A 22,566-nucleotide genomic window follows, 5' to 3' on the forward strand; every position below is an offset into this window, starting at 1 on the left:
CAACTTTAAAGCTGATGTCCTGGCCACTGCATTTTGCTTCACGGATGCGTAAGCAGAGTAATCTTCGGTTTATGAGACTGGGATTTTCAGGCGAAGCGTTGCAATTAATTTGAATTTGTGCGTGTTTCGCATGCAAAACCTCTCGATAAGAATTTCGACTGTGACGTCAGGCATTCATCTTGAGTGGAGACTACTCAGAATGCAGATAAAGAGATGGCTGAGTCTGTGACAATTCGAATTAACCAAAAATAAAGTCTTATACGGCGGTCTTTTATGTTGTTACAATGACTAATAAAGGGACAAATATGTATGTAACAGTGAATTCTTGTTCGATTTAAAAAATGATTTTTACATGATTTGGCGTCATATAAATGACTTTCAGACTACAAATTATATTCAAATAAAATGCAAAATGTACATAATAGATAAGTAAATAGTTTATTACTATATTACAATATTTTCTACAATATATATCATTCATTTATTTAATATAATTCGATTTAGGTTTTCTGCAACGGTTATTACTGTTATAGGAAAAGCTGTGCATTATAATATTACTTTATTATTGTTGCCTCTACAATGTAACAATTTTCCGTAATTGAATAAGAAACGCTAAGATCTACAGCTTTTTTTCTTTTTCTCCTCTAATAGTTAGTTACTTATGGATAATGAGCTCCATATTGTCACACAAAGCACATTGAACCAACCATTAAACTATGAGCCCGCGTCCAAGAACCCAACTAATTGGGTTACGGTCATCTCAGCTTGTCGCTGTCATCTTTGATGTACAAAAATCAAGCCAAATAATGCAATGCCAGTGCCATATGTGAGCAGGAAAAGAACGGGGAGGGTAGGTTGTCCAACAATGTTTCGCGAAATTTGCACAAAATTTGAATAAACTGATTGGGTTTCAGTTGTACGTGAATAGTGCGTCAGTGCAGGGAGAAGGGGATAGGCGAGTAGGTCACAATGTAGCCCATCGATTAACATTTAAATTATTTTCGCCATTTTGCGGCCTACGCAAATAAATGGAGGAAAAACCCCAGCCAAACTTGCTTAAATTTTATTTTCTTCTTGGTTATCGTACATACATGCTAAGGATTAAATGCAGGGCTTCTTTCAGCCCTTCAGTCGAGTAACTTGGCCACAATAGGATCCGGTGCGGACATGGCATAGCCCAATTGCTGAAGAGCCCTCCTGATCTCGATAAAAACACTGGCATCATCGATGGTCGCCGGCAGGATAACGCGCTTGTTCCGGGCAAAATCCGCCATTGCCTTTCGCATTGTCTTTCCGGATCGAGTGCGTGGCAGGTTGTTCACGGACGTGATCAGCCGAAAGGCAGCAATCGGCCCTACCACATCCCGGATCAGCTTGATAATCTCAGTTGATAGCTTGGCATCGGTCTTTGTGCAATTATCCACCGGAATGTACAGGCAGAGCGGTACCTGGCCCTTAGTTGCTTCTGGTACACCAAAAACAGCCACGTCCACTACATCCGGATGTCTGAGCACAGCGTCTTCGAGACTGGAAGTAGATAACCGATGGCCAGCAACATTTATCACATCATCATCTCGGGCTGTCACAAAGATATAGCCACGGTCGTCCTTGTAACCCGCATCCATTGTGTCGTAATAACCCTGAGGTCGAGAAATTTTCATAAGTTTTTAATGGTGGTAATTCTTATAGTTCATATGGATATAATAAATATAGATATTAAGGTCCAAAAGATAACTTACTGGGAACTTTTGGAAATACAGTTTGCAGAAGAGTTCTTCGTTCTTGTATAGGGTGGCCATGTTTCCGGGTGGCAGGGGTAGCTTAAGGGCAATTCGTCCCAGCTCCGATGTCTGAGCCTCGCTGCCGTCCGGTCTTAGGATCTTGACTGCAAGAGAGATGTCCCAGGACTTATATCCTTACTTTGCGAAGCTATCTGGAGCATCACTCACCATTGTAGCCCATTAGGGGTAGACCAGTGGAGTACGTGGGCGGACTGAGATTCTGCTGAAAGCCCAAACATGTTGCGGTCACCGCCGAACCGGTCTCCGTCTGCCACCAGTGGTTTAGCACTGGCACCTTGAAAGTTTTCTCGATCCAGGATTTAGTCTCATAGTCGCAGTGTTCTCCAGCAATGAAGATGGCCCTCAAAGACTTCATTGAGTACTGACGTCCGTAGGTGATTTCCGGATCAGCGCGACGAATTACGCGGAAGGAGGTGGGAACTGAGAAGATCGACCGGACTTGGTATTGGTCGATTATTCTAGGAGAGAGATTTGTGATTAATAAACTCATTACTGATAAAGATAAACTACTCACCTAAAGTATTGACCCGGGTCTGGAGTACGATCTGGCTTGCCCTCGTACATCACACTAGTGGCTCCCAAGCAGAGTGGACCGTAGCAGATGTACGAGTGACCCACAACCCATCCCATATCTGAAGCTGCCCACCAAGTGTCACCGGGACTAATGCCATAGAGAGTTCGCAGCGTGTATACAAGAGCCACCAGATGGCCTCCAATAGTTCTTAGAACTCCCTTTGGCTTATCCGTCGTTCCCGAGGTATACAAGATATACAGGGGATCATTGGCTTCGATGGGAACACAGGCTATTGGCTGCTCGTCCTCCGCCATTTTCAAGACGTCCGACCAGAGCACATCCGTTAGCTGATCCAGTTTCGTTGTATCCGGCGATATATTGTCCCGTTTGAAGATGATGCTCCTCTGTGGTGGCCGCCAACGCGACATGCTGATGGCGGAGTGCAGGATGTCCAAATAGGGCACCACCTTACCTGGCTCTACTCCAACATTCGATGCGATTACTAACTTTGGTTCTACATGCTCTATCCGTGAACAGAGTTCCCTGGCGGCAAAGCCACCAAAGACCACCGAGTGAATTGCGCCCAGACGAACAATAGCCAACATGGCAATGATAGTCTCTGGGATGAGGGGCATGTAGATCACCACGCGATCACCCTTGACCACCCCTAGTTTGGCCAGACCACCGGCCAGCAAAATAATCTGGTCATAGAGCTCTTGGTATGTCACTCGGCGTACTGTTTCCGTGATCGGACTGTCGTGAATTAGAGCCACCTTGGCACCCCGACCAGCTAGTATGTGCCGATCGATGGAGTTATAACAGGCATTCAAATACCCACCCACATACCACTTCGTGAAGGGTGGGTTGCTGTTGTCCAGTACCTTTTCCCAGGGCCTATCCCAGTCGAGCAGATGAGCCTGCTCCTCCCAAAAGGTCGCCGGATCCTCGACACTCTGGCGATAGGCCTCCAAGTACAGGGGATCATGTGATTCCACGGGCATTCCGCATACGGATTCACCTGAGAAGAAGGTGAAGCAACTGGTGGGTTAATTGCTCCCTCTATAAAATAGATCGCTGCTTAAAATTAGGCTTTTAAACTAAGTTTCAGCCCTACCACTCAATATCACCTTACACCAAGCGCACCATTCAGTCGCATTGAATTTTAAATTTTCTAAATGTCGCGGTCACTCAACTGATTTCTATATACGCTGATACCCATGTACTATACAAGTATATGTATATATAGCCTAACCAGACGCCGAGCATAATCCACACGTCATTGCCGCTAGCCGTTGGACCTTAACGCCTCCGTCTTGCATAGGCTAATCGAAATCATTAATATTTAGTGCTAACAGTTTCGGCGCACAACTAAACTCTAAGTAATCATACGAAAGTCGCATGGAAAGTTCATTATTTTAATTTATAAGCACTTTTTTTGTTTTGTTTTCAACTCACAGAAATTTACAAAAATGTCCTTTATTGAGGAAGTATTTCATTATTTTGAATTTAATATGTATCTTTAGGATACATTGCTTAAGGACACTCCAAAACATTTCAAAGCAATAAAATCTTTGTTTAAAACACCATATTAAATTATTTTTATACCGAAAAACTCTGAATCGCATTTTCCTGATACTTATATAAAAAATAATATATATTATATATAAGTTTAGTATTCCCTTAAAGTCATGCGATTACTCATCGGAAATGGAACTTCTTCTAACGTATCTCCAATTGAACCCTATTTAAACTTACTTTCTGCACCTGCACCGGGTTCCATTATGTTTCGTGATAGTTTTTTATATATACTTTATCCTAGTTTATATATATTTCTTATGAGTCCGAGTCCCCTATATATTTTTGAATCACACGAGCTGAGCACAACCGTCGCACTGTAGTCGAATCTTTGCAATGGGCCTGGAGAATGTAGAACGCAAGTTGAAAACCAAAACCTTTAAGAAACACCCGATCAAAGGTTTGCTTTCGAAATTCTCCGAAAATGCGAGAGCCGGAACGGTTGAAAATGGTTTACGGAAGAGAGAGGAATTTTAAAAAATATTTCATTTGTACAAAATGATTGTAGTTACACATTAGTTCAGCTTAGTCTAATTCAAATTAGTAATTAATCCAAAGGACTACTTCTTTTTCTTATCCTTCTTGGTCTTCTTAGAGGGAGGTGGCGTAGCCACCGCCTGGCCATCGTCGGTGGAAGTTTCCACACTGAAACCCTTTATGTACGGCTTAACCAGTCGGAAGACCAGCTTCTCGTGCTGTACGTTGCTGGAATCCAGGCTAAGTCGAACAGTGACCGGGTCAAAGGAGTGAAATACAACGTCACCGCAACGCTGAGTATAATCCTCTTCGTTGAATGTGAAAACAAGATCACTCTTGATACGCTCCAGGCCTTCCTTGCCATCCTTATCCGACTTTAGATACAGGGTGCCTTCCAGACCGTATTTGGGAATAAGAATTTGCAGAGCGTTCTTGCGCACAAATAACACATATCTAGAAATAACAAAATATATAAAATATTTCACCAACCGAGGTCTCACCGACTTACCCTTTCTCATCCTCCTCCTTGCCGCGGAAGAAAAGATGCGTGTTGAGAGCCACGGATGCACGACCCGCATACTGAGCCATTTTGTGGCGGTAGTTAAGGTTATGACACAACTCTTCGTTCGATTTCCGCTCCAACAATTGGGCATATGTGCTATCTGCGCCAATGGAGGCGGCCAGCAGGCGATGAACCATGATGTCGGAGTAACGACGAATGGGCGAGGTGAAATGAGTGTAGATTGGAGCAGCCAGACCGTAGTGGAAAAACTCCTCTTTTTGCAGACTACCGCTGATAAAATACACAGCTTGCATCATGCAACGTGTGGTAAGGATCCGAATCATTGTGTTAAAGTATGGATTATCTGCCTTAACGCACTTGTCCAGCGAATGCGAAAGCTCAAGTCCCGACTCGATGCCCACCTGGAAACCTTGGTAACGGGCGGCCTTGACCAAAGGATCGAAGTTGGTGGGCGGCGGCCGAGGATGGCGACGCAGAACAGCACATTCGGTGAACTCCGTGGCGATGTGTTCGGCCACTGTGATGTTAGCCAACAACATGAACTCCTCCACCATTGAGTTGGTCTCGCGCATCTGCTTGACCTCAACCTCGAGTGGTTCGTGTGTTTCGCTATCCACCTGAAAGCGGATCTCCGGCGAGGCGAGAACTAGGGCACTGCAAATTAAAGATTGCATGAAAATCTTGGATTACTCTTTGGAAAATATAATCTTACCCATTGTCCATGCGTCGTTTTTTCAATATCTTGGCCAGGCGATTAAGATTTCTTAAGGATTTTGCTAGTTCATTCTGCTGCGTTGAATCGTCTATAATAACCTGAGCCTCCTCGTAAGTCATAGCTTTCTTCGACTTGATGACGCTTTTGTGGAAGCGTTTGCTTAACACATTCGCCTCTTGGTCCACCTCCCACACACAAGAGAAGGCAAAACGTTCGACACCGCCAACCAGCGAACACAGATTCGAGCTGAGCAGTTCAGGAACCATGTCGATACGTTTACCTACCAGGTAAACAGTTGTTCCCCTGGCGGCTGCCTCTTTGTCTAATGCGTTTCCTGGCCGGATAAAGTGACTAACATCTGCGATGTGGACGCCCACTTCTAGGTTGCCATTTGGCAATTCTCTGCAGTGCAAGGCGTCATCAATATCCGTGCAGCCCGGTGGATCCACTGAACAGATGTACAGATCCCTTAGATCCACACGCTTCGCGTAATCCTCCTCGGTAATTGTCCAGGGCATCTGCGGCAGGAAGCTGAGCACCTCATCTGAGAACTTGCAGTGCGGCACGTCGTGCTCTAGTAAAATAACCTCGTTCTCAGTGGCCATGTCTCCAAGTGGTCCCAAGGAGCGCACAAAGTGTCCATGCGGGTAGCGCGAGTTCCGCGGCCATGTGTCGATGGTCACAATGATTCGCTGGTTTAGCAGCTTGGCCGCTTGTCTTGTTTCAATACGGATTCGAGGAATCTTCCGGTCGGCAGGCACAAAGATGTGGCGATTGGTGTCTTCTATCAGACTAGGCTGAAGGATTCCACAATACTGCCGCCATTTGCGACGCACAATGCCCACAATTCGCCCGGTGGGGGTACGCTCAGCAGATGAGGCAGCAGCCCGCACCTGTCTCAACATGTCCTTCTCATCCTCCGCTCGTTCCTCGCTGGGCACTTCATCTGCATAGACGTTTTTCTCCTCCAGAACGATTTCACTTGGAGCAGACCACTCTTTCTCGGGGAGTAGCTCTACGGCCACCAAGTCACCATCTACAGCTCGGTTTAGAGATTCACGACCTTGGATCAGGATCTATAATTCGGTAAGGCAAGTTTTATTAAATGTACAGGATCATTTATAATTTAAACTTACGCCCTTCTCGAAATTCTCTACATTAACGGTGCCCTCTAGATAGTTTTCCCGGGAAGCCTGAAAAGCACCCTGCAGAAGCTTTTTCTGGCGCAGTCCCTCAAGCAATTCTCTCATGCTAAGATGAGCCGGATACTGGGGCAAACCCTTCTTTTCATTCTCAAACGTTTTGTGCGACAGTTTGTCCACAAAGAAAAGGGAAATCTTCGAGAGATTTGACATACTCGCCGGCGGAGGTCACTAGAATCTCCGCGGCTTCGGCCTTGGCGCGGTTCCCAGCATCATCGGTGAGCAGAATAACTCGCGTAGCAGTTCTACCACTTCGATCAAACTCTTTTGAGGATTGTGAAGCCTGAAGGTGATCATCATACCACTTGGTGGCCATACGGATGGCCCGATCATTGCGATCGTTGGCGGTCTCATCAGGTTCGCGATCCGCATATGTGTCCCTGGGTCAAAAATGTTTATAATAAAGGCGTTTCCTACAAAATCCATAAACCTACTTGTGGTGCTCGTTGACAAACACATAGAAGTTCCTGGTGCGATCGTGGATAAGCTCATTGAACCGCTTGTAAATTGAGGAACTTTTATGTTTCACCTCGTTCAGCACGGTGGTCAAAACGATTACGTTACGGATTACATCCTCCTCGAGAACGTCAATCTGATCCAGAACAACATTGGTGTCCAAAACAAGGTAGTGCGGGAACTTGAAGAGACTGCTCTGAATCTCGTGCTGCGAAGTGAGCTGGTAGACCTCGTTCTGGAAGCACTGCTGGCAGAGATCGGAGCCACAGCCGATGTCGTCGCGCAGGTAGTGCTCTCGCACAATCTTCAGGATGTTGCCGCGCTTGGTTTTACGCGTAAATTCACGTAAAGTTTGCATTTTTAAGAATTGCGTTCGAATTGCACCTCCACATGTGTGCCGGAATTGGGAGGCCTTGGGACTTTCAAGCAACAGTCGCGTTTCTCTAAGGCCCGTTCGCATTGAGGACGCAACTGTTAAAGTCGCAGCAGCGTATGGTTTGTGTCCGTGATGTTAAGTAAATTCTATTACTTCTTTAGGGCATATTTAGTACCATTTTGCGAACTGATTTTCTATATCGGCGCTTAGCACGTGTAGTACGCACGTTGCTTGAATTTTGTTATTTAAAACGCTAAACTGCATAGCTCACCGATGGTTCCCAATGAGAAAAGCTTCCCCCGAGGCGGGACAATCCACAGCGAAGCCAAAACCGCCGACATCAGTTCGAATATCGTAGGTTTAGCCACGGATATCTCCGAGAATTCTGTACTCACTTTTCTGTTCCACAGGTTTTTGGTGCTTCGCAAAAGAAGGTAAAAAAGGCTCCGAAAGTAAAAGACAACTTTTTGAACGATGCAAGCGAGGAACAAAATGAGCAACTGGAGGCATTCTCAGCGGAATCCCTTAATCTGGACACACTGCAGGAGGATATGTTGGTCATGGGAGTTGTAAAGGAGACAAGCGCCACAGCTCTACAGATTGCACTGCCCGGACGGTTATTCGCGCGAACCCTGGTGGCGGACATATCGGAGGCCTATACCCGTGTTGCTAAGGCAGCGATGTCGGGGGACACCAGCGAATACCACGATCTCACCGAGCTCTTCCAAGTGGGTCGCATCGTCTACGGCAAGGCCATCAAAACAGATAAGCTGGGCAGCAGCAGGATCAGCCTTTTACTTTCTCTTAAGCCGGCCGATGTTCATGGCAGTCTACATCACAAAAGCATCAAGAAGGGATTCATCTTCTCCGGGGCCGTATCGGAGATCCAGGAGCACGGATATGTTATCGAGTCAGGAGTACAGGGACTGCAGGCCTTTGTGCCCTGTGAGGAGCCAGCGCAGACGCTTCATGTGGGTCAGCTGACTTTTCTCAAGGTCAATAAGGTCCAGCACGACACCCACCAGAGCACTTGCACCTGTGTCCAGGTGCAGCAGGACCAGATGCGCATCAAGAGCCAAAATGAGACGAATCTCGACTATATTTTGCCGGGCAGCATTGTTAAGTTCAAAGTGGCCAAGCACTTGAAGGATGGACTGAAAGGTAGTATCATGAACGAATCCTTTAGCGCCTATATTAACGAGCACCACCTGGCCAACGCCTTGGACACGTTGGATACCTACGAGTTGAATGAGGATTACAATGCAAGGGTGCTCTACGTGATGCCCCTAACAAAACTGGTGTACTTAACACTCAATTTGGATATCAAAGCGGGAGATGAAGTGGGAAAAGATCAGGATGAGGAGGAGGAGGAGGTAGGAGAGCCCCTTAAGGTGGGTTCCGTAGTTGAAAAGGCCAAGGTCCTGCGGCTTGGTAGTGGCGGAGTGGTGCTGCTGCTCAACAAGAAACTTAAGGGCCTTATCTCTTATGGTTCCATCAGAGCAAACTTTAAAGGAAACTACGACAAGGACGAAGTGTTGTCCAAATACGGTCGGAAAACCAAGCACAAAGTGCGCATCTTGGGCTACGACGTGATCGAGTCACTTTACTACTGTTCTGACGATCCCAACGTGATCAATGAGAAGATCTACTCCCTGGAAGACATTAATGCCGGTGATTTAGTGACAGCAAAAATTTTCAAGAAAGACGCCAAAATCAAGGGCTGGTCAGTAAGGATTGGAAAAGTCAACGGAATACTGGAACAATTTTATCTGGCACCCAATCTTCGTTACGATGTTGGTCAGTCGGTAAGGTGTCGCGTCCTGGAAGTAAATGTGGAGCGTAAAGTTTGCTATCTGAGCAATCGCAGCGAGTATTTGGGCAAGGGAGTGAAACTGCTGACCGATTATTCGGACGGCCACGTTGGAAACGTCTATACGGGCACTGTTGTCCGATGTGAGGACAATTATGTACTCGTTAAGTTCGGCAATGGCGTTAAGGGAGTCCTTCACAGGCAAAATCTAAAAGAAAAAAGCTCCTTCTTCGAGGGTCAGACAACTAAGTTCCGGATTCTAAGTCGCAACAAGGACCAAATCACTTTGACTATGCCGGAAGACAAGTTCCAACTGGGAGAGATCTGTCCCGTTGAGGTAACCAATGTCTTGGACGCTGGACTGGAAATTAAAATCACTTTTGCCGCCGACGATGAAGATGAGGACGAAGACGGAAATCCCAGTGTGGAGGAGTACGTTGGGCTTATCCCACTGCGGTTGCTCTCAGATCACCTAGAGTTGCTACACGCCCAGATGCGTGTACATCCAGCGGGCTCCCACACCGAGGCAGCTTGTATAATGCAGAACATCTTCAGCTTGCGCGATGTCGCCTACTTCAGTGGCCAGCTTACCAAGGACTGGCAATCGGTTAAAGTGGGAGACATAATTCGTTCATATGTTAAACACGCCACCGATCAGGTTGTGGATCTCATGGTGTCCGTTCGCGACTACAACAAGCCGGTGAAGGTTCATGTTAAGATGCTTCGTCTAAATGCCGTAAAAAATGCGCCCGTAGAGCTGGTTCCAGAACAGCTTTTGTTGGTGAAGGTTCTCAGCAAGGAAGCCGAAACCAAGACGTTGACAGTGTCCGCCAAGCTCACGGACGTGTGGAGCGGAGATCTTAGCGATACTGCCAAAATGGTTGAAAGGTTAGTTTACTATTAATTATTATTAAAAACAGGATTTCAATTTTTATAAATTTTACTTAAGCTATCTGGACGAAGTGGCAAAGATCAAGGCAGCGCTTCAGAACACCTCTGCACCCATTTCCAAATACTCGGTTGGAGATAAAATTGACGTGGTGTTTAAGGGCATCGATGCAACTTCCAATGACTGGGTCTACACAGTGGAGGGAGGTTCTAAGGTTTCCGCCCTGCTGCTTTCCAGTCTGGTGGGAACAGCTAAAGCTCCCGAGGCGGGAAGCAAGAACCAGGCAATTATTCTATGGATCGACTACTCCAGCGACGTTCTACTGATCAGTAACAAGAAGCTGGATATTGCACATATTTCACCAAGCGGTAAACTTTCTGCAAACCTGATCGGAAAGGCGGGCATGAAGGCCAAGGTACTGTTAAAACTGGAATCCGTGGTAGTGTGCTCACTAAAGAAAGGTACAAATCCGTTGGTTATATGTCCGATTCGGTTGCACCCTAACGATGTGGAGAACTCTGGAAGTGCAGAGCTGCGACAGGGAGATTTCTGCAACGTAGCTTTTATTCACGACAAGCTGCCAATTGCTGTGCCAGAGACTGTTTGGCGGCTATGGAGAGGAATAAAAAGAACGGCGGGCTCAGAGGAATCCCTTGTTAAACCAAAGAAGGCGAAATTAGAAAAGCTGACCGAACAGAAGAAAACCATCATAGAGGAGAAGAAAGTCAAATCGGAAGTCAAACCCTTGAAGCGAAAAGCTGAAGAAGCAGAAATACTCACCAATGGTAAAAAGAAGACTACACCAGTGACCAATGGAATTGTTAAGGAGAAACCTAAGCAGAATGGCAAACTCTTCTTTGAGGATAAAACTCCAGCTAAAAATACGAAGTCCGAAACACCAAAAAGCAATGGAACTGAAGCCAAGACGCGATTGCCCGGTGTGTCTAGTTTCTGGGATAACGACTTGAACCAGTCAAAGGAAGCTTCCAGTGATGAGGATGAGGAACAGGACGCATTGGCAACTCAGCAAAACGCAGCCAAGAAAAAACGACTCAGCTCCAAGGAGAAGGCCAAAGCGGAAGTTAAGAGAAGAGCAGAGACTGCGAGAGATTGAGGAACGCAATGCTGATCCCAAAGCACGTCTAGAGACAATCGACCAGTACGAGCGATTGGTGATTGCCCAGCCAAACAACAGTATATCCTGGCTAAAGTACATGGCATTCCTTCTGTCTAACACGGAAATTGAAAAGGCTCGCGATCTGACCCGAAGAGCGATATCAACAATATCCTTCCGAGAAGCTCAGGAGCTAAGGAACATGTGGAGCGCATTGCTGAACTTGGAGCTCGTATACGGCAACAATTTTGATGAAGTGCTCAAGGAAGCCCTGAATTGTAACGATCCTTTGGAAATCTATATTAATGTTGTAGATATCCTAAAGAGGAACAAGAAAAAGGAGCGGCTATCCTCCGTGCTTACCACAATCCTTAACAAGTTTAAGGCGGAGTTAAGGGTATGGCCCTTAGCCGCCGAGGCCTACTTCTGGCTGGGGAAGTCGGACCAGGTCCATAATTTGCTTCAGCGCGCTCTGCGAGGATTGCCAAACCAAGGGCGTAAGTTTATTAATCAGCCATCATCTTAAATCGTATTTTAACCACTTTTAACTACTTTTTCAGACATTCCCTGCATTGTATCCTTTGCTAAGCTGTATGCTAAGAACGATAATAATGACATGGCCCAGACATTACTCGACGATGTCGTCACTTCATATCCTAAGAGAATTGACATCTGGTCAGTATATGTGGACATGCTGATTAAGGCGGGCTTAATCGATTCTGCGAGGTGAGTTTGATTACTAATTTATAAGGTAATAAATTGAGTTAAATTTTATTTATTTAATTAATTTTCAGAAACGTTTTGGAGCGCGCTGCATTGCAGAAACTGAAGCCAAACAAGATGCAAGTTATCTACAAGAAGTATCTGCAGTTGGAAGAGAATCATGGGACGGAAGCAACGGTGGCCAAGGTCAAACAGCAGGCCGAACAGTGGGTGAAGAACTATGCCAAGGCGACAAAATAGTTCCATCTTACCCCATATTATAGAATATAATTTAGGATTAACAACAAAAGGTTATATACAGAGTTTTTTCATGATACTTTATTCTAAAACTATTTTAAATGAAGTGTGATTCCGAGTGTTACCTTTAATATATATGTATGATAGTACCTATATATTATAGAAATACATATAAAAACGTTGCTTTGGCCTTGCCCCCTACACATAGAATGTAGGGCTGATGCCAATAATGAACTTAAGACTTGAACTAAAATCAAACATATTCTGTCACTGTGTATGATGGATATGATCTAAACACTCCACGCTTAGGGTTAGGGAGGGATTTAACGGGTTGGGTTTGGTATAATGACCGTGGCGGTGACACTGAAAGTTACAATGACAAGTGACATGAGTTTCTCTTACATATTAATCAATAATAAGAGATTAGACGTTAGAAAATGTTACAATGGTTTCTTGATTTAGCAATTAGATTTAATTTATACATAAAACAGTCTGTGGTCACTCCTTGAAGATGCCACGCGCCTTGGCAGATGGTTTCCGCACTCTACCCCGGCTGCTTACGCTCACCCGCTGATCATCCGAGTCCACCGAACTGCCCTCCTCGTCTTCCGCATGCTCCCGCTCGGTGGATGCCTGCGACCGTTCCTGGGAGCTGGCATGGACATCTCCATTGCGGATTCGTTTTCTCCTATGAGAATAGCCTGCTGCCGCCTCGTCCTCCTCGGACTGCTCATTGTAACGCGGCCTCTTTTGGTTTCGACCGGTGCGCTGGTTTCCACTTCGATTGCTACGACGACTGCGTGGTTCCACATAATCGTCATCATCATCGTCGTTTACAAAGGAGTTATTGGAGGGCGGGCGACGAGTGCGCCGCTGCGGACGCTCCTGTGTTGCCGCCGAAGAAGAGGATGTTTTCACCTTTCGCCTCGTGCGACCATTGCTTGGCGAGACGTAGCTGGTAAGCGGCTGATTGTCTTCCGAGTCCGAGTCCTCTTCATCCTCATCCACATAACTCTGTGAGCTTGAGCCTCCGTCGGTGCCTTCATCGGACGCCGCCGCCTCCTCTTCCTCAGGCTCTTCGTCGTGTGAGTTCGCCTGACTGGCTCGTCCACGTAGACGTCTTGTGACAACGTTGCTGGTACTATTGGTAGTGCTATTTGTGGTTGATGTGGGTCGCCGGTGATTGGCTATGGCTGAGAGCAAAAGCGAGTTTTCAAGGACATCCAGACTGGAGTCCAGTTCATCGGCGTTGCGTTGATGACGAGACAGAATACGTCGTGGTGCCCTCGATGAATTGACATTGCCCAGGTAATTGTGGTCGTGGGTGGACAAAGCTGGCTGCTGTTCTAGCCTAGATGTTGCGGCCGAGGTAGTCGTAGAGGTAGCATGAGAACGAGTCATGTGAGTGTTCCGTTCTGGTGGCGAGGCCATGCGACGTCTCAGGCTTAGCGGATGTGGTGCTGTTGTCGCCGTTGAGCTAGATTTTGCAGGTGCTTCTATAGGAAAAAAAGAGTTTATAACTATTTTAAATGGAAAGTAAACCCAACTTACTTTGCTGATTATTGGCCAGTGGCTCGTTGTCACTGTCATCGTCATCGTCGTCACTCTGGGCTGGACGGACGACAGTGTTGCGGTTTGTCCGCAACTGACGGATGGGACCAGCGGCATGTGCCAAAGCTGCTCGGCTAGTAGACGGCACGTCGTCCTTGGTGGGCGTTGGCAGGATCTGAAAGATAATGGTTTTAGGTCGTAACGAGCATTTTCGTTGGCTAGTACAAGACAGACTTACCTCTTCGGCTTCTTCACTGTCTTCTTCCTCCTCCTCTTCGATGTCGCTGCCACGACCCCAATCCATAAGGGCCCGCTTGGCGCTCTGACGCGTCGGCCTGATCACAGGAGAGTCTGTATCGGATTCGATGATACGCCCGTTGCGGACAGGAAGGTGGTAACTGTGATCATTTTCGGCGGCCAGATGTGAACCTCTACTCCCATTGGCCCGAGTGTTTCGAGAGGGACTTTCCAGACTAGAGTTGGCAGCCGCTGCGGCACTAGTGCTCGGTCCATTGCCTATTGTCTGGGATCTGCTGCTCGCCGAGCGACCTTTTCTGCGGCCTACTTGGCTGTCCTGGGTGCTCTCATCGTGCTGCGATAGGGAAGCCGCCTCTTCTGCGGAACTGCCTATCATGCGACGCGTCCGGCGTGGCGAACCAGCGGCAGCTGCACTAGTACCTGGACTTTTGTTATACCGGCGACGTTTGCTGGAGTGTCCATTTTTCTGCCGGTTGCTGGATGGGCGTGTGAGCCCCGATCGTCGGCGACTACTACGTCCTTCGTTGGGATTATAGCTGTCCTCAGAGTCGTTGACATTGGATTCATCGGTTACCCGTTGCCGCTGCCTGGCCCTACGCGTGCGTGTCTGCTGAGGCGAACTATCATTGGACTGGGCTCTCTCCTCTTCATCGCTGCTGGCATCTGAAGTGGCTTGCGCGCTGGTTTCCTCCTCCTCTTCTTCCTCGCTACTACTGCTCTTAATTCGACGCTGCTGGGCGGCGGATGATGAAGTAACGCGGTTAGATCCAGACGAACTAGCACTTACGGCTACACCGTTACGTCGACGAGAGCGCACCCTCGTTGCTTCCTCCTCCTCATCATCGTCGTCGTCGTCGTCATCATCTTCGTCCTCATCCTCACTGGAATTTGGCAGTGGCAATCTTCTGGCCGCCGCCGACGTTTTTTGATTGCGACGCGAGGACCGCTCCTTGTTGGCTCGCTTGTTTGGACTACTGCTGGAACCACCGCGTCCTCCTCCACCACTGCTGCCCGATTTATTTTTATTGGCACGCCTGCAGGCCGCCTTCCAGTTGGTGACCACTGTTTTGATATGGGACTCAAAGAGCGCACATAGTCGCAAGGTCATAGCATAAATCTGAAAAGAGAAGTAAGAAATAACAACAAATTATTATTATTAAAAAAAATGTAAAATGCGTTAATTGAAATATGTTAGTACCCCGAGATGGGAGATGAAAAACCTTACCGCTATATTATCCTACATTAGATGATAGTCACGGAGATCGTCATTCATTTGGTTTAGACATTTTATTAAAATGTTTTTATGGGTTGTTATATTTTCATTATATTGTTTTTGTTTTTACATTTTTGATGGTCATGAGTTAGGGTGGTTAATTTGAAGATCGAGATTGAAGGCATGTTCACGGAAGGCAAAAGAAACGTAAAGAATAGATGGATGAGCTTGCATATGTGTCTACGTGAGTGAGTGTGGGGTAGGGATCGCAACTTAAACAAAAAGGCAATAGCTGAGAAAGGGGTGGATATCTCAGTCCTGGAATGCAATAAATGACGATCTGCAACCGATCTGCCAATCTGCTTTCGACTCACCCTCGAGCGTTTGTTGGTGTTGTAGTTCTTCGAATTTTGGAAGATCAGTCGCACATCCTTCGCAAAGTCCAGCGGATCATCGTAGTTCCCCCCTAAGAGATCTTCTTTTACTGTGCGTAGATCCATAGGCGTAGCTATGATCTCCAGGTAGTCTGGAAAGTCAATGGTATCCACGGGTTCACGGAAGGGCACCGAATCTGTCCGTGCCCACATCAGGTCGAGCAGTTGCCGACAGTCTGCGCGCCAATCACCTTCCGAGTGAATTCGAGTGGATCTAAAATAAAATTGATATAAAATATAATAATATTATTATTTCAGTTTTGGTCCACTATTTAACCCCAGCTTGTTCTTAGAATTATATATTAAATGAAATGTTTACCGTCGGGCGGAAGATACTCTCTGCCGTGCTGCTGCTGCGGCTGCTGAAGTAGTTGGTCCTGTGCTTGTCGATGGCACTACATCCGAGTCCGCCTCGTTCTCCGACTCGGATGAGTGGTACACATCCGCGAGTTGATGATAAACAGCAGCCACATCTATCTCATCTGCTTCCCTACAAGATTTAAAAGGTATTTTAAAATCGAGTGGTTCTTTATAGAACACATGATTTTACTCACCTGATGATCCTCAGGCAAAGGTCTGTTACAATCCGTGAGTGCTTGACGATTATCGCGTGACGGCGGTTGTACTGCTCCGCATTGGTTGCCAGATATCGAACATCGAACTGAGCTGAAGTGATGCGCCGGTAAAAGTGATTCTCAAAGCGAGACTTTATCGTGGTCAGATCAATGGGATATTCGATCAAATAAGCGTAGTCTGGATAAATGTTCAGGTCGACAGGGGCCAGGAAATGCTCGGCTATAGAGAGACGCATTACCTGTAATATAAAGTAAATATAATATAAAGTATATATAATATAATATAAAAAACACAATCAAATTTTTACAAATTGCATTTTGAATTTATAACCCCAATCATTACCTGCTCTAATCCATTTATTATTCGCCTACAGGTGCCATCCCGATCCCCGCGATGCCACTCCTCGGATTTTGGCTGGTATAAGGTCGCGCGTATTTCTTCCGGCAAAACGTCAACAGCACCTCCTACCTCGACGGGCACCCTTTGCTGGTCGATTGGCTCCATATCCCAGGGACTCATGAACTCGTACTCGCCGTTGTCCCAACGCACGCGGAAACACATAAAGGATGAGTCTGGGAAGTCAGCGGAAAGAGCGTGGCGCGATTCAATTTGGCCCATCCACCAACCGTCGACAATCATGCATCGAAACCGGTCACCAATGCTCCAGTTGCGCTGCACGGCAAGATCAAAAGTTTGGCGCAGCACTAGAAAGTCCAGAACGTCAGGCATGTCATGGTACTTAATCTTAAACGTCGTTCCTGTCATATTGCCTTCCTCATCTATGATGGCCAGCTTTAAGCAACACAATCGGGGTGGTCGGATTTCGTACTTGATTCCAATAACACGTACAAGCTCGTGGTCTCGCAGTGTGTGAAAATTCCATGGCTCTGAGCTATGCGACAGTTTGTAGGTCTTCTTCAGACGCACTGCATCTAAGTACTTGGCATGTCCCTGTCGGAAGTAGACAACTTCGTCGCCCATCTGGGGATAGTATGGGGCCTTACGTGGAATCACCTCAGACAACCACTCAGCAGGTCTATACAACTCCGGTATCTCTCCATTAGCGTCTGTGGGCGGAAACAGAACGGTTTTCCGACCTACTTTTCGGGCCGTAACCTGTCCACCTCTGGCTCTGCCCGCACGTTCATCGTCGCTGCTGTCATCGCTACTGCGTGGTCGTCGGGACAATGGTTTTCGCTTGGAGCGCTTCGGGGGCTCCAGATTTGGTCCGGGCGTGTCCGCTACCCAATCAGAGTAGTCGGAACTGTCTGTTTCTGAGTCATCGCTGCTGTCCTCTAGGTTTTCCTCCACATTCGAATAGCTTGTGTCGCCGGAAGAGTTGCTGGATACATCTTCCTCTTCCTCTTCGGGCTGCGGAGCAACCTCATCGAAGGGCTCCGGCTCTTGATCGCGTACAGCACGTGTGCGATAAGCTGGTTGCTGTTGTCCGGCTGCCGGCTGGGCGCCACGTCTTCGTCCAGCTCTTGCCCCGCCGCCGCCGCCGCCATTGGCTCGCGTGTTCCGCGGTCTTCCCACGCTTCCTGGCTGTTGCGAAGATGCTGCACTGGCAGTGTTTATCATAATGGGTCTGCGCCGCATTTCTCGTTTGTACTCCTGTTTCTCAAACTGACCAGCAGAGTAGATGGTCTGCTTAAGGTTCTGTAACTGAGGGTACTTCATGGGACGCACATAGGTGCGTCGGATGAATTTCAGGGGGAGCGCTTGCTGGGCTTGTGCATTACCAGGTTCTGCTGCCTCTGCTGGTGGTTGCGACGGTCCAGGTTGATCTTCAGCTAGAGGAGCCGCTGCAGCTCCCCATCCTTGGCGAGGCGTGCTTAGACGACTTCCCAGAACATTGCCGCGGGAAGCTTGCCTGCCATTGGAATCGGGTAGTTGACGATTGGTCAAACGTTCAAATGACTGGTTGCCATTACTCGGATTCGCATCGTTAGCATTGACATTAACCGACTGTCGATTGGCCAGGGCTGCAATCATGCGGTCTATATGGGAATAATTAGCTCCAGCTGCTCCTCCAGCTGCAGCTGGGGCCATTATTGCAGGTGGGGCCTCAGCAGGTGCAGCAGCTACAGCAGCATCACCACCTGCACCGCCATCGTCGATTACTACGCCATCCACGCCAACCGTAAGATTTGGAATCAATTGGTCTAAGCTGCAGCTCTCACGACCAGGCACAAAACGTTGAAACCTTGAAGGATGCGGGTTGCCATCTGCATCGACGAGGAAAGGCGGTGGCATTAGGTGTGGCATTATTTGTGTCTGTTCGTCCACTACATGATGCTGGGCATCCCGTATCAAAGGCCGAAAATCCGTGTGAAAAAACAGCTCAGTGGGCAGCTGAAGTGAATCAACAAAAAAGTTATTTATTGTCCTTTAAAAATGTCTCTTTTAAATTTAACTTACCATTTTGTACTTTTCAATACACACGCCTAAACCGAATATTAAGATGTGTCCATGCGAGTCGGTGGCAGCTATCATTGTGCCATCCGGTGACCACTTTGCGTCAAACACACTGCCATGGCCCTGCCCATCAATGTCGTTAAGAAAGTTGGCCACAACAACGCCCTGATCTATGTCCCATAGAAACACCTGGCCATCGTGGCCGGCAGAGAGCAGGACATACTCATCTCTTGGGTTCGACTCAAGCACATATAGCTCATCCTTGTGGCCTCGCAGAACACGATGCAGCTTGGCTGATTTCGAGTCCCAGATTTTAATCTGTTTTTTTTTTTGGGTTATGAAGGTTAAGGTTTATAATAGTTAAGCATCAAAAGAAAAACTTACAGTAAAATCGTTAACGGCGGTAATGACGTATTTGTCCGAAGCATCCCAGGCTACCATGGTTACTTTTAGCCTCTTTCCCTCCTCCGGTTCTGGGCAGCTGTATTTTAAAAACACATATTTCCATTGTATATCCAAACCACTTCATAAAAAAAAAACGTTTCACTTACCTGTGTAAACGCTCCGTCATACAGAGCTTGGCGCTCTTCCACTGCTGCGACTCAAACGTCCAAATGTGTGCGGTGCCATCTTTGCTGCCGGAGATGAATCTCAGGCCACGATGCGACCATTGAACAGAGTCCACTGCATCTGTGTACGCTTCTGTCTCTAAAATCCGCTTCGGTCCGTCCTCACCCATCATGTAAACGCGGACATGGTGATCGGCAGAGCCAGCGGCCAGGAAAATACCGCCCGGCGAGAATGTGGTACACATCATCTGGGCTTGTCCGGGTCGCAGCTTCTCGTGGTACTGAGTTGGTTTCGGAGCAAAGGTAATCTTTTGCCCACGCGGAGTTGAATACTGCCAGAAGGCGATAGATCCATCGGTGCTGGTGGTCACCAGGTACTTAAGATCGCTGCGCGGCGACGGACAAAAGTTTACCGACGTTATCATGCCTGTGTGGGCGGACAGGACGGCGATGGGCGAGGTAGTCTGCATATCCCATACTCTCAGGATGTGATCCAACGATCCCGCTGCTAGCATTGTATTGTCCAAGTTGATGGCGATATCCGTAATCTCGGATGAGGCGCCCCGCAGCGTGGCCAGCAGACGACCATCTGCTGCGGACCAAATCTTGATGAGCAGATCATCGGCTCCGGTGATGATGTAGCGGCCAGTGCGGTCGAAGAGCACACAGTAAACTGAAGACAGATGGCCCACAGTGCGTCGGAGCAGTTTTGTTCGACGATAAAGATCCGTGGGCACGAGCAGCTTGCGACGCACATCTCCACCATGCTCCCGACCGGTAAGTACGCGATCTAGAGATATATATATATATTAGTTTTAATGATAATATGCTTTGACCTAAATTTGCTCCTTTTCACCATGGTGTATAATCCATTCGATTTCCATTTTTACTCACCCAGGTTATGTGTAGGCTTGGTCAGGCAGGAATCTGGCAGCGAAACTCCATGAAGGCGAGTGCAATAGTCCTTCAAAGAGCGGTGGCAGTAAACGGTTTCCTTGGAGCGCAGGAGATTCTGGCGCCCTGTACCCAAGAGCGAGTTTATCCCTGGCACACTGGGCGGCAGTTCGCGATCCACCAGTGGACCAAGGCGGCCGCATATTTCGAGCAGATGATTGGTGCCAATGTGCTTGTACTTTCGTTCCTGTGAAATAAAATTTTAAAGTTAACGACTTTCTATCGATAACATGTCCGATAAGCGCAAAACATATGGTTGTCTCCCTCTCTCTCGCACAAGCCAGGCAAGTGGTAGCTGCTCGCGTGCATGTGTGCGCATGGGCATGTGAATGTGTGCGAAAGCAAAATGTCGGCTGCTTGCAACTAATTGTTCTAACTAAAATATAAAGTATTTGTTTAAAAAATATTCGTTTTTCAAAAATGACTTATTTTTTGGGGATATTGGAATTTTTACAATAGCTTTCTAAATTTTTCAAATTTTAATTTTTTTTTAAACTTTTTTAGTGATTAAATATTAGTTATTGGTAAATTTAATATCAAGAATGATTGATTACTTTAGTTTAAATGTTTTTACTAAGCAAAAACTATTTTTTTATTGTCAACTTTTTTCTCTATTCCCGTCAGTCGATGACGTCACAAAGGCGCACGCAAGAAAGAGAAGGAAAATGCTATAGCAGACACACACTTACGCAAGACTTGTACGCCGATCAAAAGGCATTAAACGATACGTTTAAAAACTAATTGATTAATTATGAAAGCACTCACCAATTCCTCAAAGGTTTGTTCATGCTCATTTCCCTGCCAATCGAGCCGACGCGGCAAAACCTGGGAATACAAAAGGTGTATATATATAGATAGATGTATGCATGTAGATATATATGTATATGACGGGCTGTTATCAGTTGCACTCCGTGACGTCGGCGATGACGTCGCGGGGCATCCCTATGATTTTGTATTTTTTTGTCTCTTTTTGGATGGACTATATCCCGTGGCCCCAGCAAACCCACAATTCAGTCTGATTTCCAACTCTGAGACAAGCGGTTGTATATGTGGGCTTTTGTCGACGTTCGCTGCCGGCAGCAGAAACAACAACAAAACCAAAACAAAGCGTATAAACAAACGCGGTTTTCTTATTTTTTTTGCCCCCCTCCCGAGCAGAAATATATATCTCAAAACAGAAACCCTCTTAAAACTCACCTTTTTCTCTTCGAGTTCCCGGATCAAGACCTAAAATAAAAGTTGGAAATCGGATTGAAAATTAGTTAAATGTTTGTAAACAAAGCTGTGCGGTCGCGAAATTGCGCTCTTTTTTCAGATTCCGATTCCATTGCGATCTCAAGAGCGCTGCTTTTAACCCACCTTTGCCGTTTCCTCTAGAGGCCCCGCAGCCAGGAATTTGGAGATGAGGAAGTACAGCTCTGCAAGATATGGAATTTCACATATTTTAGTGCAACAAGTTGTTGGAAACGCACTCGCAAGGAGTCGCCAATATGGAAATTATATCTGGCCAAAGGCGCCCGTGCAATTCGCTTGGCCAAACGCAGTCGAAAAAACGCAGCCATTCCATTCGAAGGGCGACAGAAACACAGACACACATTTCACAAAGTCTATGGGGCTGCGTTTGTGAGCCCCGTTTTGCACACTCGTTACGTTCCCGGCTAGTACGCACCTGGCTTTATCTCATCACCGGAACTGGGCTTTCTAGTTTCCATTATTCATTGCGAATTGCAGCTTCGATTATGACAAAATTGCAGTTGCTTTCTTCTAAAATTCTTTTCGCAGCTTCTTCTTCTCGTGTGACTCTCGATTGTCATTCGCCCGGAAGATTCGCGCAGGCGTTCGATAGTTGAAGACTGGGCTCACGACAGTGGATATCGATTGTTTATCAATAGGGCAATTTTCGTATTTGTATTTGAATTTTTGAAGAGGATTCAATGTGTAGCTGCATTCGGTGATTTTAACCAAAATATTTGTATTTTTAAAATGAAAAACAAAGAACTTTTATTAATATTTAAACCTTTTGGAAATTACACCTAATGCTGTGAACAAAGCTTAATCAAAACTTTTAATAATATAAGTAGAAAATGTATTTTAATTGCATTTTTATTAAATTTGATTTTATTTTTAGACGTATTTACTAATAAATTTCATGAAACTAAATAGTTACAGTAGTCAACTTA

General features: G+C 46.5%; 4 protein-coding genes across 6 annotated transcripts; 1 reads left to right on the forward strand and 3 right to left on the reverse strand.

Moving 5' to 3' along the window:
* Positions 1 to 995: 995 nt before the first annotated feature.
* On the reverse strand, positions 996 to 4,256 carry LOC108116681 (acyl-CoA synthetase short-chain family member 3, mitochondrial). The gene is made up of 5 exons (XM_017228682.2): positions 4,072 to 4,256; positions 2,317 to 3,334; positions 1,950 to 2,260; positions 1,740 to 1,885; positions 996 to 1,640 (listed from the first exon to the last, which is right to left on the reverse strand). Exons 1-5 carry the CDS (start codon positions 4,094 to 4,096, stop codon positions 1,128 to 1,130), a joined length of 2,013 nt encoding a protein of 670 aa, XP_017084171.2. The 5' UTR covers positions 4,097 to 4,256; the 3' UTR covers positions 996 to 1,127.
* A 103-nt stretch (positions 4,257 to 4,359) lies between these two features.
* LOC108116680 (exosome complex exonuclease RRP44) lies at positions 4,360 to 7,685 on the reverse strand. The gene is given in 6 exon segments (XM_017228681.2): positions 4,360 to 4,821; positions 4,877 to 5,545; positions 5,604 to 6,682; positions 6,743 to 6,928; positions 6,930 to 7,188; positions 7,243 to 7,685. Coding segments are annotated over 6 exon segments (2,943 nt in total). The 5' UTR covers positions 7,623 to 7,685; the 3' UTR covers positions 4,360 to 4,451.
* A 154-nt stretch (positions 7,686 to 7,839) lies between these two features.
* On the forward strand, positions 7,840 to 12,647 carry LOC108116647 (protein RRP5 homolog). Its single transcript, XM_017228634.2, is given in 6 exon segments — positions 7,840 to 7,994; positions 8,051 to 10,338; positions 10,400 to 11,426; positions 11,428 to 11,950; positions 12,014 to 12,179; positions 12,248 to 12,647. Coding segments are annotated over 6 exon segments (4,254 nt in total). The 5' UTR covers positions 7,840 to 7,913; the 3' UTR covers positions 12,417 to 12,647.
* Positions 12,473 to 22,556, reverse strand: LOC108116646 (bromodomain and WD repeat-containing protein 3). Of its 3 annotated transcripts, XM_017228633.2 has the most exons (17): positions 22,056 to 22,556; positions 21,746 to 21,804; positions 21,584 to 21,613; positions 21,152 to 21,211; positions 20,327 to 20,573; positions 19,415 to 20,222; positions 19,248 to 19,344; positions 18,867 to 19,181; positions 16,788 to 18,800; positions 16,424 to 16,683; positions 16,189 to 16,359; positions 15,810 to 16,083; positions 15,448 to 15,459; positions 15,010 to 15,339; positions 14,203 to 14,952; positions 13,965 to 14,139; positions 12,473 to 13,909 (listed from the first exon to the last, which is right to left on the reverse strand). In XM_017228633.2, exons 1-17 carry the CDS (start codon positions 22,096 to 22,098, stop codon positions 12,912 to 12,914), a joined length of 6,642 nt encoding a protein of 2,213 aa, XP_017084122.2. In that variant the 5' UTR covers positions 22,099 to 22,556; the 3' UTR covers positions 12,473 to 12,911. The 3 variants fall into 3 exon arrangements, with proteins under 3 accessions (XP_017084122.2, XP_017084120.2, XP_017084121.2); XM_017228631.2 differs by having other exon boundaries at positions 14,203 to 15,339; positions 22,056 to 22,555; XM_017228632.2 differs by lacking the exon at positions 15,448 to 15,459 and having other exon boundaries at positions 14,203 to 15,339; positions 22,056 to 22,554.
* Between the last annotated feature and the right edge of the window lie 10 nt (positions 22,557 to 22,566).

Source organism: Drosophila eugracilis, unplaced genomic scaffold, assembly GCF_018153835.1.
Source record: "Drosophila eugracilis isolate 14026-0451.02 unplaced genomic scaffold, ASM1815383v1 contig_75, whole genome shotgun sequence".
NCBI lineage: Eukaryota > Metazoa > Arthropoda > Insecta > Diptera > Drosophilidae > Drosophila > Drosophila eugracilis.

Excerpts from the sequence above, each read along its gene's own strand:
- LOC108116681 (XM_017228682.2), bottom strand. The coding sequence starts at position 4,096 with ATGGAACCCGGTGCAGGTGCAGAAA. Across the intron at positions 1,886-1,949 it reads ACCCCTAATGGGCTACAATG|TCAAGATCCTAAGACCGGAC; the intron begins GTGAGTGATGCT and ends TCTCTCTTGCAG. Across the intron at positions 1,641-1,739 it reads TGTATTTCCAAAAGTTCCCA|GGTTATTACGACACAATGGA; the intron begins GTAAGTTATCTT and ends TCTCGACCTCAG.
- LOC108116646 (XM_017228631.2), bottom strand. The coding sequence starts at position 22,098 with ATGGAAACTAGAAAGCCCAGTTCCGGTGATGAGATAAAGCCAG. Across the intron at positions 21,212-21,583 it reads GGGAACTCGAAGAGAAAAAG|GTTTTGCCGCGTCGGCTCGA; the intron begins GTGAGTTTTAAG and ends TTGTATTCCCAG. Across the intron at positions 18,801-18,866 it reads GTATTGAAAAGTACAAAATG|CTGCCCACTGAGCTGTTTTT; the intron begins GTAAGTTAAATT and ends GATTCACTTCAG.